Raw genomic sequence first — 17795 nt, 5'->3', positions numbered from 1 at the left:
TCATCAAGTATTGGGGATAAGTCGTCAAAGTGTACCAGGCCCTCCAGCCGCCTGGGCTTCTACTCAAATAGTGCATATGGGAAAACGCCTCCCAGCCGGGGTTGAGATCCTGCATCTCGTAGGCGGCGATATACCCGAGTATGTTCACCCAGGAATTAGGGGTGAGTTGCCAGACGCCTAGGCCATATCCCCTAAGTATGGCCTTGATTGTGTTGTGAAGAGGGAAGCGGAGCCCGGCCAGGAAGGCCGCTTCATAGCACCCAAACCAGCTGTCTGCATTGGGTTGGTCATCCTCCCATACAACCGTTCCAAACTCCCCCGGTATTGACAGTTTGTAGCCCCCTCCTAGAGGCCGCTTGGTGACAAAGTCCGTCAGGGAGGACCGCATGAGGGCCCTGTCCTTTGTGGACACAACAATCATGAGAGGGTCGTTTCTACTTTGCCAAGTAGGCCTCTCCGCCTCCTCGCTATCTTCAGACGAGGTCAAGTAGCTAGTGCTACTGCTTTCGATACGACCGGCATCAGAGCCGGATGGGGAGTTGGGATCCTCGTTGACGGATCCTAGCAGCTCAGCCTCCTGAGCAGGGGATGTCTCCTCGTTGTAGGAGCCTAAAATGATATCGTTTGGGGTGGCGGGGATGCCCCCGGGTGAGTCTCTAGCCACCTCGTCCAGGGCTCGTCTCTCAGGCGACAACTCGTCTGAGTTCCCGCCTCTATAATTGGGGTCCATAGCTGTTCCCCTAATCCTGGCCATCGTGTCCTGCACAGACACGGAATCGGTCGATATAGGCGTTGAAAAGGGAAAATTCCAAAGATCAGAGGCGGCAGATCCAGTTCTAGACTCAGCCGTACTAATTGACCGGCTGAGTTCACAACTATGTTCCGGGTATGGGTATAAAGGGTCCATCTACTTATGGGACTAATAAATAAAAACACAAGCAAAATACGCAAACGGAAATACATGGAAAAGCGAGAAGGAATAGAGACGGTACCTAGAGGAAGGGAGAATTTGTTGAAACCTCAAGAAATTTCTTGGGGATGCTTGCAAAGATACAGACGGTCTGAAAACCGGCTGAGTTCCCTTGGGTACCCTCACGAAAATCCTTTGCTTGCTCGCAACAACGCAGGCGGTCTGAAAACCGGCTGCTCTCAACTATTAAATTTCCGTCTGCTCTCAACTCTTAAATACCGGATGCTCTCAAATTCAAGAAATTTCACGAAGTTTGTAAATGAGAGCTCGAGGGTGCCTTCTCCTATTTATAGGGTTTGTCCCAGAAGGCGAAGAGTCACGACCCTTCCCCTTCTACTTTTCCCTCTTTCTTCAGTTAGAATCTGAAGAGATTAAAAAAAAAAAAATTTATGTCAGCACCTGAGAGGGGCAAATGTTTGGGGTAAAAAACACCCCAGACACGTGGCCCTATGGCCAAGTGACACGCGGCACCCAGCCATTGGTCAGCAGGGCTCCAATCCCCTGCTGACACGTGTCCAATGAACCCTAAATGGGGAACCAAGACTCCCCACTATAAATAGTGGAAGGACCCTCATTAACAGGCATTCATAAATACATACACCAGTCTTGAGAAATATTAATTGCAGAATTCTCCCATTACGTGAGAAGTAATTTCACTATTTACGCACACTTTTCCTCCTGTACGTAACTGACTTGATCGTTGGAGGCGGAGCTCCAACCAACCGGCGACTTCGTGGTTTTGCAGGTACAAGCGGTGAAGGGCATTCTTGGAATTGTAACTCTTCCGTAGGACACATCAAAAAACCCCGAAACAATTAGCACCGGTTCAAACGGTGCCAACCTTAAAAAAAAAAAAACAAAGAAAGCAATAGAGTTGGCACCGGTTCGCCTTAAACCGGTGCCAACTTTAGTAATTAGCACCGGTTTAAACCGGTGCCATTAAAAAAAAAGCCCGGTTTATAACGCGCGTCTTCTTCTTCATCATTTCCTTGCTCTTTCCTCTTCTCATCTGATCTGCCTCTCTCTCTCCTCCACTGTAGCATACTCGAATTTCTCCATTGAAGGGACTTCGGAGCTTTCTCTCAGCACTTTCCTAACACTCCGTCTCTCTCCTTCGATCTCCTTCTCCATAACCGCCACTTTCCCTTTCCTTTCTTCTCTCTTTCGATCTCCTTCTCTCTTTCTACAATATTGGAGGTTAGGGTTTCTGCGGCAAGGTAATGCACTCCTTCTCCGTGTTCTTTCTTTCTTTAAAGTTCTGCTCTTTCTTAGTTACCCTGCACCGTTGTTAATTTTAATTGTGGTAATAAACTGTACTAGGTGTTGAGATATGGATAATAATGATATAATGGCGTCGGTTCGTTCTGTAGTGTTCAAGGAATCAGAAACCCTTGAAGGGAAATGTATTAAGATTGAGGGTTATGATTTTAATCAAGGAGTGAACTATCCCAAGCTTTTGAAATCGTTCGTCTCGACCGGTTTCCAAGCATCTAATCTTGGTGATGCTATCGATGTTGTAAATCAAATGGTTAGTTTGAGTTTTAAGCTGTTTATTAATTTTAGGTGTTGTTCAGCTCGTTTTCATTTTGTGTTCATTTGTGTATTTTATGTTGTTCAAGTTAGATTGGCGGCTGGTAAATGAGACACCCGATGAAGATTGCAGCAAGGAAGAGAGGGATCTTGTTTACAGGGAATCCGTGGGGTGCAAAGTGTTTTTAGGTTTTACCTCGAATCTTATATCTTCTGGTGTTCGTGACACTGTTCGATATCTTACTCAGCATCATATGGTGAGATTGATGTTTAGATATTATTTCGCTTTGTTTGATTTTTTCGAAAGTGTTGTTCAAATGTGTGAACTTAGTTGTGGGGTATTTAACTTATTACTTTCAGTAGATCCTATGCTTAACATAAGTCTTGGGTTATTGGGTGAAAGAAAGTAATTTCTAAGAGAGAAGATTGTGCAGTAGCAAATGACTTGTAGCTCAGAGATTACAATCTATTTGAGGTTAAACAGCAGCATGTAAATGCCATCTCCACGGAGAATGTTTTATATTTATTAGCTTAATTGTTAGTTCATTGGTACAGAATGGTCCATATTTTTTCTTTTTCTTTTATTTTTTTTTTTTTAAAAAATCAGTCTAATTAAGCAAGCTAGTCTATCCTCTTTCGAGTCTCTGATCCACTTGAATAAAATCAATGATACAGATCTATTCAAAAATCAAACTGCTACCATAAAGAAGGGCACCAAGCATCTTGTTCTTATGGAGATGGCATTTACATGCTGCTGTTTGGATGTGTTCAGATCATAATGTCTCAGATACCTGATTTCCACAACATGAAATGGCTTTCTATCTTGGCTGCCATCATGTCAATTGCCTACTCAACCATTGGATTGGCCCTTGGCTTTACTACCGTGATTAGTGATCAATCCCATATATATCATTGATCTTTTATTACTATGTACTTGTAGGGATTCAAGTCTAGAATCGAAGATGTCAGAGAGGAAATGTACTTGCTTTTGTTATCACTGATTTTTACTTGGTTTGTCCACTTGATTTGCTTTCTCTCTCTAGTTTTATTTTTATTTTTATTTTCTCTCTCTAGATTACTTTGGTCTGGTGGTGGATCTATTTGTACATTAGGGATACATGTAATGCGATTGGAGTGGTAAAATAGTATTGTGGTACTGGTTCTGTATTTTGCCTTAGTGGGCTGTGACAAATAGCTATATGTGCTTAGCTGGGATAGTTGATCTTGTTTCTTAGATTATACTTGGATGGATTTTTTCTTTACTTAATGCATTGCTGATAAAATGATGTAAGAGTGAGAATATATAGTTCCTGCGATGTTATTTGAAACAGCAAATATGATGTTATGTCCTTTCTCTATGGGAACCAAGTGGTGATAGAGTTGTTTCAAGTGGTGTACCTCTAATTCATGGCTGTCTGAGTAGTATTATCAATATTTTTAGCTCTCATAACTGAAATGCAGGTTATTGTTGGCTACCTCCTTGCGGGATCAATGATTGGGCCAGGAGGTCTAAATTGTATCAGTGAAATGGTTCAGGTGAAGTTAGACTGCCTTGTTTCTTTATAAATATATTAGAAATTCTATGACGTGCTCTGCTTATAACTTGTCGTGAGTATTTGTTCGTATGATTTACAAATATTTAGTTTTTCGTGCTCTTCCTCAGCTTTTGTGGTCGCCTCAATATCATATTTTACGTCAAGGTCATTAAATCCACAGAAGTATTTTAAAGACAGCATGTAGAGAAGGAAATATGTAGTTTATTGTACAACAGTGAACATAGAACATTTCTTTTTTCGTATTGTGTGTGTGTGAGAGAAGAGAGAGAGAGAGAGAGAGAGAGAGAGAGAGAGAGAGAGAGAGAGAGAGAGAGAGAGAGAGAGAGAGAGAGAAGGGTTATTTGTAATGGACTGATTTTCTGGGTTTATAATTCTGATTTAATAGTACACTTCCCAAATTACCCCACCTAAAGCCAGTCTATTACAGTATTGTATCAACATTTGTTACTATGACTTGTGTATTGAAATTTGAACCATAAAGTGTGACCTTTTGAGAAGAGAGACTTGTATAGATGAATGTTTTTTGTGTGTAGCTTTTAATCCATTCCCATTGATAATTTCTCTTTTTACATGTGTTTAGCTTTACCAAATTTTGGGAACTTGTTTCTTCAGTCATCTAATCGTTCTGTATTTTTTTTTACATGTTTTCTTCTGCATAGGTTGAAACTGTTGCACAATTTGGTGTTGTGTTCCTTCTATTTGCTTTAGGATTGGAATTATCCATGACCAAGGCAGATTTGTTTTTTTTCCCCCCTGATTATATCTTTATCTGTGTTCTTGCTGTTGCTTTTAATTTGACTTTTTTGATGGAGAGTTTCATTACATTAACTATATGTGTTCATTTTGAGCAAATGAACATAAATAAATCAAAATTTAAATGTATTCATATTTTATGGTAGAAGCTGTATTAACTGTAATTTGGTGCAGCTCAGAGCAGTAGGGCCTGTATCTGCTCTCGGTGGGATGCTTTAAATTATCGTGTTCATGTTTTTGTGTGGCATAACTGCTACGGTAAAGTCTCAGGATTCAAAGTTGTACTTTATTGAATTATTTTTTAGGCATAAATTTGACATCGAGGTGGTTATTGTGACAATATATTACTATCCCTGCAGATATGTGGAGGAAAATTGTCGGAGGGGGTGTTTGTGGGTTCTTTCCTATCTATGTCGTCAACAGATTCAGGAGGTAAAATAGGAAAGGGAAGGCCTGATTCATGCTCTTCCCTGTTTTTCTTGCTGGCCTGGTTTTCTGTATGTTTCTTCTCTGTGTGCCTTGCTGAATTCTGGATTCGGCGTGTGTTCTGGTGTCTGTTCAGCTTTGATTCATGCCCTGTTTGTCTTTTCTATCTGCTGGGTTGAGTTGCTGTTTCTCTAGCTCTTGTTTTGTCTATTGTGTGCTGCTGCAGGCTGTGTTCTACTGTGATGCTGAGCTAGTCAGTGTGCTAGGGTTGTTTGACTGTTCCTGTGCCTGCTCAGAGCTTCTGTTTTTTCTGTCCCTGCTGGTTTGCTATGGTCTGTCTTTCTGCTGGCCTGTTGTGTAGCTGTTCTGCGTTCCTGAGCTTGGTTCTGATGTGGTGGCTACTGTGCTGGTGTCTTTGCTCTGGTGCAGTTTGTGTTTCTGTGACCCTGGGACTGTTCTGCTATGGTTCAGATTGCTATGATGCTGTTTGCGTTTGGTCTGGTCAGTTTTTCAGTTGCAGTTTTGCTGATTTGCTTTGCTCTGATTCTGTGTTGCTGAGTGCTAGGTTTTATGGGCTAATCCTTGAAGCTTTCTGCTCAGCTGGTGCTGTCTGACTGCTGTTCTTCAAGGACCTACTGGTGCCTGCTCTGCACTGGTTGGGCTGCTGGTTTGGGTGATGTACAGTAGTGGTGTGATTTGGTGTTGCTGTTTTGGTGGGCTGCGAGGTTGTAATATTATTTAATTTTTTTTGGACGAAAATTGTAATATTACAACCTTTTTTAATGAAAATATGTAACTTTATATATATGTTAATGTTTTTAGATCAATTTAAGTGAAAAAAATGTAAAAAAAAATTTATTATTTTTATTTTTATTTTTTAGGGGTATTTTTGGCACCGATTTGGACCAGAACCGGTGCCAAAAGTGAGGTTTTTTTCACCGGTTCTTGCTTAAAACCGGTGCCAATAGTGTTCATAATAATAAAAAAAATCGCGCCTTTGAAGTTGGCACCGGTTAACCGGTGCCAAAGCCTTTAGTTGGCACCGGTTTTGAACCGGTGCCAAATTTTTGAGGATTTGACATCCCTCAAATCCCCAACGGTTCAAAACCGGTGCCTTAGGGGGGGTTTGAACCGGTGCCAAATTACCTTTTTCGTCTAGTGATTTTCAAAGATTTTGATGATTTTTTGGGCGATTTTCGACTAATATTTTGTATACTAGTCTCGTTGTGTTGTATCTATTCGAATTAATATTTGTTGTTTCCTTGACATGCTTTGAATTATTATTTATGCTTATGTTCTAAATTTATAAGTATTGTTGGTTCGTGTGAGATGGAGGTGGCTGATTCAGGTTGTTTGGAGGGTTAAATTGAGGAAACTGGCTGAGTTTGTGTGGAACAAATTATCAGTGCCTAAGCACATATTCTGTTTTGGTTAGCAATGTGTATGAGACTCAAGACTCGGGTCAGATTGTAGAAATTGGTTATGTGTGATCATGACAAGTGTGTTTTTGGTTAGCAATGCCTTTTTTGAAGCAGATTTATAATTGGCTTAATAACTCTGCTCCTATTAGGAGCTATTTTAGCATTCTGAGATATATTCAAAGAACCCAGAATTTGACAAAATTTCAGAAACAGGTTGTCTTTGCGGCTTTAGCTGTCTAGCTGAAGCCCAATATTGCATTTGTCGTTTGAGGAATGATATCACATGGAATTGAACAAGGAACTATTAATGCCGATCAAATGATTACTCGGCTTAAGGAGAATGTAGTTGGTAGAATTAGATGTTTTCCATGTAAAATGAGTGCTAAAAACAGAAGTTGGTTTGATAATATGTAACGTATAAGTTTCTTTCGCTGCTTGTTTTGATAATATGTGATGAGCAACGATTCTTTGCTCATGTATCAAATGAGCAACAATTCTTTGCTCATTTATCAAATGAGCAAACAATTTCTTGCTCTTTTATCAAATGAGCAATCAATTCTTTGATAATATGTGACTAGGTTTCCCTTTTTTTTTTCATGCTCTGCTATTATCTATATGAACTAGCTATATAATAGCAACTGTTGAGACGTTTAGAATGAAAGTAAATATAAAAGGCAAGGAGCTCTCTTGAAGTGCATAGGTGTTGTTTTGATTTAGGATGAGTGTATGCTTCTTTTTGTTCAACGGGACTGTTATCTAAGGTAAATTGGTTTACGAACAGTGCCCTTTCTGTGCCTGCAGGTGTATCTCGAGGAAAAGGTCAGGATCTATTTCTGCACGCATTCCAGGAAAGCCTGCAGATTATTAAAGAAAAGAAGTTGTAGGTGCCTCCTGTTCACGCAATAGTAGTAGGAAGTGATATAAGTGCACAAACTAAATTTGAAACAGAGCTCCGCAGCTTTGTTACAGAGAAAAAGATTCAGAATCGTGTTCACTTCATTAATAATACCCTGACTGTAGCTCCGTATCTTGCCGTAATTGATGTTCTTGTCCAAAACTCACAGATACTTGCAGCTGGCATATCTATCTTGTATTGGAGGAGGCTTTAGCTTATTTTGTTCTGAAATCAATGTGAAAGTTTTTCTTTGATAATATGTTCTTGTCCAAAACTCATAGGTACTTCGCTGCTTGTTTTGATAATATGTGATGAGCAACGATTCTTTGTTCATGTATCAAATGAGCAACAATTCTTTGCTCATTTATCAAATGAGCAAACAATTTCTTGCTCTTTTATCAAATGTGCAAACAATTTCTTTGCTCATTTATCAAAATGAGCAACAATTCTTGCTCATTTATCAAATGAGCAACAATTCTTGCTCATTTATCAAATGAGCAACAATTCTTTGCTCATTTATCAAATGAGCAACACCTTGAGACCACCTGTTCCTGTGAATTGTGACCCAGAGTGGAGATCACTGATGGAGAGATGCTGGGCTGTAGACCCACTACAGAGGCCGAACTTCACAGAAATCGCCAACGAGTTGCGCTTTATGGTGGCCAAAGTTCCAGCTAAGGGGCAAACACCAGTTACAACTACAAGAACAAACACCTAGTTGGTTTTAATTTTCCTGCCTCTCATCAGTTAATGTGTCTAGTTGGAGTATATATATGGCCTATGCTATTTTGGCATCATAGTCTTATGAATATCATATGGATAGTTGCTCATTTGTCAAATGAGCAAATAATTCTTTGTTCATTTTATCAAATGAGCAAACAATTCTTTGTTGATTTATCAAATGAGCTGATTAAAAATTTATAACATAGAAAATGATTTAAAATATATGATAAACCTATTAGCTCAAATGGTAGAGCACTATGCAAATGCATAGAGGATGTAGGTTCAATTCCTAAATAGGTTATCTCTATAAACAAAATTAATTAAAAAAAAAAAATCAAATTCGTACTAAATTATATGAGCAAAAAAAATGGTTTGAAATGATTTATAACTATATAAACTTTGTTACAATTAAACTCTCATACAAACTTGTGTCTCCACATTACATAAATAAACCTACGTGGGATTCGAACCCACATCTTTTGTGCATTTGCACAATGCTCTACCCTTGAGCTAGTAGGCTAACGTATTTAAAACATTCAAACACACTTACAAATGAGCATTAATTTGACAAAATGAGCAAGAATCATTTGCTCATTTGACAAATGAGTTTTAAATAGTTTGCTCATTTGACAAAGGAGCATTGAATTTTTTTGCTCATTTGACAAATGAGCAAAAATTAATTGCTCATTTGACAAATGAGCTAAAAGTAATTGTTCATTTGACAAATGAGCAAAGAATTGTTTTGCAAATCTATAACCGGTAAATTTTTGTAAAATGAGCAACCATTACTTTGCTCATTTGTCAAATAATCAAATAATTAGTTACTCATTTGTAAAATAAGCAAACATTTCTTTGATCATTTAATTCGGGAAATGAGCAATCAATATTTTGCTCATTTAGCAAATGAGCAAATAGTTAGTTGCTCATTTGTCAAATGAGCAAATACTTAGTTGCTAATTTAACAAATGAGCAAAAACTTAGTTGCTCATTTGTCAAATGAGCAAATACTTAGTTGCTAATTTAACAAATGAGCAAAAACTTAGTTGCTCATTTGTCAAATGAGCAAATAGTTAGTTGCTCATTTGTCAAATGAGCAAACATTTCTTTAATCAACAAGCATTTTTTTGCTCATTTGTGAAATGAGCAACCATTTGTTTGCTCATTTGTCAAATAATCAAATAATTGAAATTGATTATGATAATGTTCAGAAACTAGATACAGTACACCAGAATTTGTTACATCAAAATTTAAGATATCAAAAATAGCACTCTGCACTCATAAAAGTCAAATAATGCAAAATTGAAAGCCATATACAAAACATAGAGAAGACTTTATAAGAAAATTTAGATGAGGATCGAGAAGGATACTAATACAAGGTTTGGTGTTTGAAAACCTGAAACTGAAAACTCCACGGTGCATGACATATGCCTACCTTAGGGACAGGACTACTTGAGATCAATATTTTCCTCCCTATACTCCTAATTATTTTAAAGAAAACCCTGTACCATTCAGTCCATGTCTTCTTTTCTATTTCCTTATATTCATCTTTTATTCAAGTATTAACATTAGTGAAAAGACATATCTACAAGATAATACACATACATAGGAATAAAGGTGGTAAAAGGGGTTGTGGGGTAAGTGGATGTGTGTTGGGGGGGGGGGGGGAGGAGAGAACCTCTAATTCCTAGAATACAAAACTTACAAAAGATACAGGATAGAAGACATTTTTTGAGAGGCTTGTCTCTACCAAAATGTAAAGAAAAATTAATAAAACCACTACATATAGTCTCTATAAATTTTCTCCCACTGATCTTCTCTCAATGTATAAAAGGTCTGACTGTGGAAAAATTACAACAATTATAATCTGTAAATGTATTTAGTGCCTTAGCACCTCAAGCATGCCTCTTTGTACACTGGCAGTGAGACAAGTTTTTATTATTAAGTATGATCCTCCACATTAGAAAGAAAGGGAATGTCATCTGCCCTCATTAAGAATATGTTGTCTAGCCCCAATTTGTAGGAGCAGTATTAAAGGAAATCATGTGCCAGAGGCCTAGAGTGGTGCCAAACAAGAGTATGCAAGCCCACAAATTGTTGTTGGCATGAGGATACTTCATAGAATATTAACAGTCTCATCCTCTGAATATCGAAATCAATTTTTATTATTATTATTATTATTATTATTATTATTATTATTATTATCATTATTATTATTATAATAATAATAATAATAATAATAATAATAATAATAATAATAATAATTATTATTATTATTATTATTATTATTATTATTATTATTATTATTATTATTATTATTATTATTATTATTATTATGCCTATTAACAGTCTCATCCTCTGAATATCGAAATCAACTTCACCTTCTTTCCTGTTCACTATTAACCATTTCAGAAACTCTACTTTTACAATTTTTGTTGCTCCTTAGAAGCTACATCAACAGTAGTAGCATTACCATTCAGTAACTTCATTAAGCAATACTACTAGTTTTATCTCTCACTTATATTCAGTGCTTTAGTTAGAGGCTTATTATGTACAACTTGCGCCCACACTAAATTGTGAAGACCCAAAGCTATATATACCCTCAAGATAAGTTGTACAAGTAAAGGTTATTAATACTCAAGCTGAAGCCAATTATTATGGTATGTTTTAATTTAACTACTAAACCCTTGCAAGTCTAAAATTTTACAAGTATGAAAGACACTTAAGAGTCTGATTGATTTACTTTTATCATATTTTTATCTACTTTCATATGATTAAAATTATGGTTAACAAATGATAAAAACAATATGAAAGACTTCAATTCACACAAATTACCTTTATGACTACATTGTCAGGTACATGATTCATTATAATTCTACTGATCTTCGCCAAATAAGAAGATCATCAATTAAATATGTATTACATTTGAAATTGACAAAATAATAGGATTCATTGGGGAATATTGTCAAACAGTTAGTGTGCATCAAAATTTAAGCACAAATTAGTGAAATGCAAGTACCAAAATTGACAAAATCAATCTCTATAACCATTTATAACCTCAGAAATTATAAATAAAAATTCAAATTACACTATAAAGAACCCTAAATTAACAAAAGCATTTAACGATAAACTAGTGAAATTGAAATTCGTGATTTAAAAAAAAAGAGAAAAAAGCAATTCAAGAAAAAAAATCAATTGAAATAAAACATAATCACAAACAATAATTAATGAAACCATAATTGATTAAAAAACAAAAAGCGAACTACAAAATCGCAGATTGTAAGTCTTCCAAAAACGAAGAAAAACCCTAATTTCAACAAAATAAAAAAAAATCAATAATCAAAGAAAGAAAACTCAAATACCTTAATTGTCAAGAATCAAGTGTATGAAGAGCGAAGAAGCAAGATCGATGCAGTACCAAAAATGAATTCGCAGGAAGAGAGAGAATATGAAGGAAGAGAGAGAAAATGTAATGAAGACTTGAGAAGATTGGGGGTAGTCATTCAAGTTGTGAAATTACACATTTACCCTTAATGAGGCGGGTTGAATAAGAGCCGTCAGATGACCTTAATTCGAAGGTCTAGATTTGTTCTCACATAAGTTGGGGTTCTCACATAAGGGATGTGTTCTCACATGATCCCATTGATCCGGTGAGAACCACCCTCTATGTGAGAACAATCCCTTATGTGAGGACAAATCTCAGCCATTAGATTGTATTAAATCCATCAACTGAGATTAATGTAATTTGCAACATAACAAAACCCACCCAAACCCAACATCACACATAACCTCTTTCTCTCTCCAGAAAAAATTTACCCAACTTATTTCTCTCTCTCCAAAGTTGAAGGAAAAACATCAATGGTTTGAAGCTTCAAGGATCGATCATTTCTCTCTCCTCTTGTTCACTTACACATAATTTTGGTAATTAATTTTCGAATATCATGCCCTTAATTTTGGTTTTTCATTATAATTTTCGAATTGATTTATCTCAATTTAGTATTTTCATCAAAATTTTCGAATTTGATGTTCAAATCATCAAATTTTGGTGTTCTGGAAAATTTCGAATTTGAATGCTCTTATTTTGGTTATTTGAGTTTGACATTATGATTTTTGCTAGATTTTTTGAGTTGAGTGCTCTCAATTTAGGATTTTCATTATAGATTTTCTATTGCATGTTACTTTTACATTAATTAAAGCTGATTTTCGTGAAATTTTCTATTGAATATTCTTAATTTGTAAAATTTTTGATAATTTTTGAGTTGATTAATTTTTGTTATGAATTCTGTAATTGTGTTGCAATTAAAACTTGATTTAAAATGGGTTATTAATGCATTTTTATGATACTTATGAATATCCTGATAGTGCATACAAGGTGTTTGATAAAATGCTTGTTAGAAATCTTGTGACTTGGTACTCTATTATCAATGAGCAAACATAATTAAAATGAGCAAACTAAATATGAAAAGTAATATAGTGAAAATAAAATGAGCGAACAAAAATAAAATGAGCAAAAAGAATTAAAATGAGCAACAATTATTTGCTCATTTATCAAATGAGCAAACAGTTCTTTACTAATTTATAAAATGAGCAAACAGTTCTTTGCTCATTTATCAAATGAGCAACTAATTCTTTGCTCATTTATCAAATGAGCAACAATTCATCGCTCATTTATCTAATGAGCAACAAGCTGGATTAAGGGATGCCATGATTGACCAAATTAGTGGCTGAATCTCCATCATCTCTAAGGCAACTTATAATCAATGATTGTGGGAGACTGAGAGACATAACAGGTGCATTACATTGTCTCTCTTCACTTGAGGATTTGAAGCTTTGTCACTATGAAAAAGTAGATTTGTGGGATGTCAAGAATGATGATGATGCCTTAGCTCCTTGAGCTTGTATTCAATCTCAAAACTGTAATCTCTTCCTAGGAGCCTATGCTATGTCACAAGTCGTCAAGAAACTTACATTGATGAGCTCTCTGAATTAAGGGGCCAACTAGAATGGTTTGGCAATGTAACCCAGCTAGGATATATTCCATTTTTAGGTGTACATTAAGGTTTTCCTTAATAATTAGTTGTAGTTTTGTTATTTACATGCTATGGGCTTGGGGAGTTATTTGATAGAGGTTTGGACAAGAGTTGATAGAATGTTACTGCAAATTACAATTATTTTTTATGTTTGTGTTGATGTGTGTAATGTTGGGGCTTGGGGGACTATAATGTTGGTGTTGACTGTTGAGTATGATTGGCTTCAAAGAGTAATTTAATTTGACATTTGGAAGAGAATTCTATAATGCTTCATCTCAATGTGGGTGAATTTGACTTTTCAAGGCTTTTGCTGAAGTTGCTAAGTTTTTTTTTTTGAAGTGTTGCATGGTAGCAAATGGGTTCTTTTTCATGAATTTTGATCATATGATAAACCTATTAGCTCAATTGGTAGAGCACTATGCAAATGCATAGGGGATGTAGGTTCAATTCCTACATATGTTATCTCAATAAATAAAATTAATTTTTAAAAAAAAAATCAAATTCGTACTAAATTATATGAGCAAAAAAATGGTTTGAAATGATTTATAACTATATAAACTTTGTTACAGTTAAACTCTCATACAAACTTGTGTCTCCACATTACATAATTGAACCTACGTGGGATTCGAACCCATATCTTTTGTGCATTTGCACAATGCTCTACCCTTGAGCTAGTAGGCTAACGTATTTAAAACATTCAAACACACTCACAAATGCGCATTAATTTGACAAAATAAGAAAGAATCATTTGCTCATTTGAATAATAAACATTAAATAGTTTGCTCGTTTGACAAAGGAGCATTGAATGTTTTTGCTCATTTGACAAATTAATGCTCTGATGAAGCTAGATAGGCTCTGATGATCAAAATTGTTTAGTTTGTGCTAATGCAAATGAGACTCGATCTAAGGTAGTTGAACGAATGAGAAAAAAGTAAATGAGCAAAAAATTATTTGCACATTTTTGCTCATTTGATAAATGAGCAAAAAATTATTTGCACAATTGTCAAATGAGCAAATAGTTAGTTGCTCATTTGTCAAATGAGCAAACATTTCTTTAATCATTCATTAAATCAACAAGTATTTCTTTGCTCATTTGTGAAATGAGCAATCAATTATTTGCTCATTGACAAATGAACAAATATTTCTTTACTCATTTATGAAGATGTTACATGTTCTGTGTCTGCAGCACTCATACAAATGAAAGATCAATTTCCCTATTTCTTCTCTTAAATATTGATCAACAACTTCAAAAAGCAAAAGCAACTCAACCAATAAGATGACTCAAAGCACGTTTCAGAACAACATGATCTCTGAAAAAGGGAAGCTCTGCCTGATCAGTATTCTCTAATTGGAACTCTGCCAAATCATCGATAAGAAAGACACATTTTCAGAACAAGGGTACTTGCCACTATTATCCATGAATGAATTTGGTACTCTAAACCTCACTTCTTGATCACTATTTTTGAGTTATTTCTCTCTTTTACTTCATTCACCTTTCCTTTGAAATTGGGTTGGTAAGGCTGAACATCTTAATATAATCTTTTATCAATCCAATGCAATGAAACCATGCAAAACATAAAGCAAATTAATCTCAACGTTGGTAAGGCTGAACATCTTAATTCTACATTAAAACGGATATTATATATAGGACATATAAATGAAACTATCACTAATCCATAATTCCTTACGACTTCTAATATTAAAGACACAGTAAGACTATTAGTAAACTGGTAATACTCAATTTGAAACTCCAAAAACTGAGTAAATACTACCAATAGAGCAACTCATCGGTACACCCAGCCGTAAAATGTTGCCTGAACCAACTACGATTATTTTCGAGCAAGAGTACACACAAAAGACTAGACTCGTCTAGTCATACTTATTCAAGAACCCTTGAAACCAAACTCATCTTGCAATCCCAAGCGCTAACAACATGACCATCAAAACGAGTACCTCCTTGATATTGTCTATAAAAACTTTTACTCGGATCAAGTAATGCAAGAAGTTTACCATTTAATACCAACCATTTACCAGTCTTAGAAATACACAATAAACACATATCATTGCAATTGAGATCATACATATTCGTCCAAGTCAAGTCATCTTTCTTCAAACTCCAAAATTTACGATGACAAAATGTATACTGTAAACCATTGGTAAACACTTTCTGACCATAATTATCAGTCAAAACATACTAAATATGTACCTAGAAAATGTCATAACACCTAGAACCTAGAAGCCGAGACTCAATACAATCTTGGGGAATATTAAATAAGAAGACCATCAATTAAATATTTACTACATTTGAAATTGATAAAATAATAGGATTCATTGGGGAATATTGTCAAACACTTAGTGTGCATCAAAATTTTAGCATAAATTAGTGAAATGCAAGTACCAAAATTGACAAAATCAATCTCTATAACCATTCATAACCTTAGAAATTATAAATAAAAGTTCGAATTACACTATAAAGAACCCTAAATTAACAAATGAAGCAAAATTAAAACTAAAATCAACTAATAAGTACTCGAATAGAAATCGCCCGGAAAAAAAAACCGAACGGAAATTGAACCAAAAATCAGCAAAAAAAATTGACAAAAACCTTAAGTAATCAAACTAAAATCAACGAAAATAAACTTTAATCAACAAAATCAAACTTTAATAAATGAAATTCAAACTTTAATCAACGAAAATCAAACTAAAATCAATGAAAATCAAACTAAAATCAACGAAAATTACCTTGACAAAGAATCAATGAAGTTAGAAGCAGAATTGATGAAGAATCAAAGCAAAGGAAGAGAGCAGTAAGAAGGGAGCAGAGAAATTGAAGGAGGAGAGAGAAAATGCCTGAAAATTGTATTTTGAAATTACATTTGATTGGGATAAATTGTAGCCATTGGATGCAATTAATCCAATGGTTGTAATATGTCCTCACACTTAATAGGGTTCTCACATAAGGGGGGTTGTCTCATATGATCCTATTTCTATATATATATATATACACACACACACACACATATATGTATAATATGTATATATATGTATACATATGTATATATACATATGTATGTATATATATACATATACATATTATATATATATATATATACATATACATATACATATATAAATGGGATCATGTGAGAACCCTTTCCTTATGTGAGATCAGTTTCTTATGTGAGAACAAATCTAGACCACTGGTTACATTTCATTTGAAGGTTGAGGTTAATTGGTGAGTAACACTTTAGGAAAATAAGTTCAAAGTTAGAAACATAAATACTCAATGACTTAGGTGAGGTCATTCAACAATAGGAAGCAATATGGACCTATTCAGTAGGTTCTTCACTAGCAACTTCCGTGGTGGATTCTCACGAGCCGAATCAAAGTGGTAGATTGTGTTATTGGAAACACAAGTCACCAAAAAGCTCCAATGAGCACTGCATATATTTAGAAAACGTCAATATATATACTCCACGGTTAACTGAATTTTCGAAATTTGAAAAAAAAACAAACTTCCAAAAGATTGATTCCTTTTTAAAGAGAGCATGTGGGTTCTAAAGGTTTCGATGTTTTATCAAAAACAATTGGTATACCCTTCACTCGACCATACACCTTCTTTCCACTCAATGGCCTAGGCACAACCCCCTCTTCCACTTTCCCATTGAAGGCCTTTTTCTGCCTACGATATGGGTGATCGCGCCTTAGCGATCTTTGGGTCCTCACGAACATATCTTTGCCATAGTGATCAAGGTACACGTTTGGTGTGTCATCGATACAAATGGGACATGCTTTATGCCCTTTGTTCTTGTACCCGGACAGGTTGCCATATGCGGGAAAATCATTAATGGTCCACATAAGGGCTGCACGCAATAGGAACATCTCGTTCTTATGGGCATCAAAAACAGAAACTCCTTCGTCCCACATCTTTCTCAAATCATCAACAAGGGGCTCAAGGTAAACATCTATGTTGTTTCCAAGTTGCCTTGGCCCCTTTATCAAAAGTGAAAGCATTACATATTTCCGTTTCATGCACAACCACGGAGGCAAGTTGTAGATCACTAAAAGTACCAGCCATGTGCTATGTTGGGTACTAAGAGTGTCAAATGGATTCATATCGTCCGTGCACAACCCAAGCCTTAAATTTCTGACTTCATCACCAAATGCCCTAAACTTCATATCGATGTTCTTCCAATCCGGAGAGTCAGCCAGATGCTTCAGCAAACCGTTTTTCTTTCTTCCCTCTACATGCCATCTCAGGTTCTTAGCATCTTTTGGTATTGAAAATAGACGCTTTAACCTTGGAATGATGGGAAGATACCATAACACCTTGGCATGAGTTCCCTTCATACTAGCATTGCAGCTCTTTCGCTTGTAACGCGACTTACCGCAACGTGGACACTCATCCAACTCTTCATATTCATTTCGATAAAGAACACAATCATTAGGACATGCATGTATCTTCTTATACTCCAAACCAAATGGACACATGAG

General features: G+C 35.6%; 1 protein-coding gene across 7 annotated transcripts; it reads left to right on the top strand.

Annotated features, from left to right (window-relative positions):
• Positions 1 to 1964: 1964 nt before the first annotated feature.
• Positions 1965 to 6040, top strand: LOC110734992 (deoxyhypusine synthase-like). Of its 7 annotated transcripts, none has more exons than XR_002513959.1 (7): positions 1965 to 2187; positions 2291 to 2498; positions 2590 to 2757; positions 3962 to 4036; positions 4716 to 5067; positions 5169 to 5241; positions 5462 to 6040. XR_002513959.1 is itself a non-coding variant. In XM_021915113.1 (6 exons), exons 2-5 carry the CDS (start codon positions 2301 to 2303, stop codon positions 5026 to 5028), a joined length of 486 nt encoding a protein of 161 aa, XP_021770805.1. In that variant the 5' UTR covers positions 1965 to 2187; positions 2291 to 2300; the 3' UTR covers positions 5029 to 5067; positions 5169 to 6040. The 7 variants fall into 7 exon arrangements, 1 of the variants encoding a protein (XP_021770805.1); XR_002513960.1 differs by having other exon boundaries at positions 5169 to 5736; positions 5836 to 6040; XR_002513962.1 differs by adding an exon at positions 3176 to 3511 and having other exon boundaries at positions 2594 to 2757; positions 3962 to 5067; positions 5169 to 6040.
• Positions 6041 to 17795: the final 11755 nt, after the last annotated feature.

This window comes from Chenopodium quinoa, unplaced genomic scaffold (genome assembly GCF_001683475.1).
Source record: "Chenopodium quinoa cultivar QQ74 unplaced genomic scaffold, ASM168347v1, whole genome shotgun sequence".
NCBI lineage: Eukaryota > Viridiplantae > Streptophyta > Magnoliopsida > Caryophyllales > Amaranthaceae > Chenopodium > Chenopodium quinoa.
Note: the sequence above shows the minus strand (reverse complement) of the source record. Positions and strands in the feature narration are given on the sequence as shown.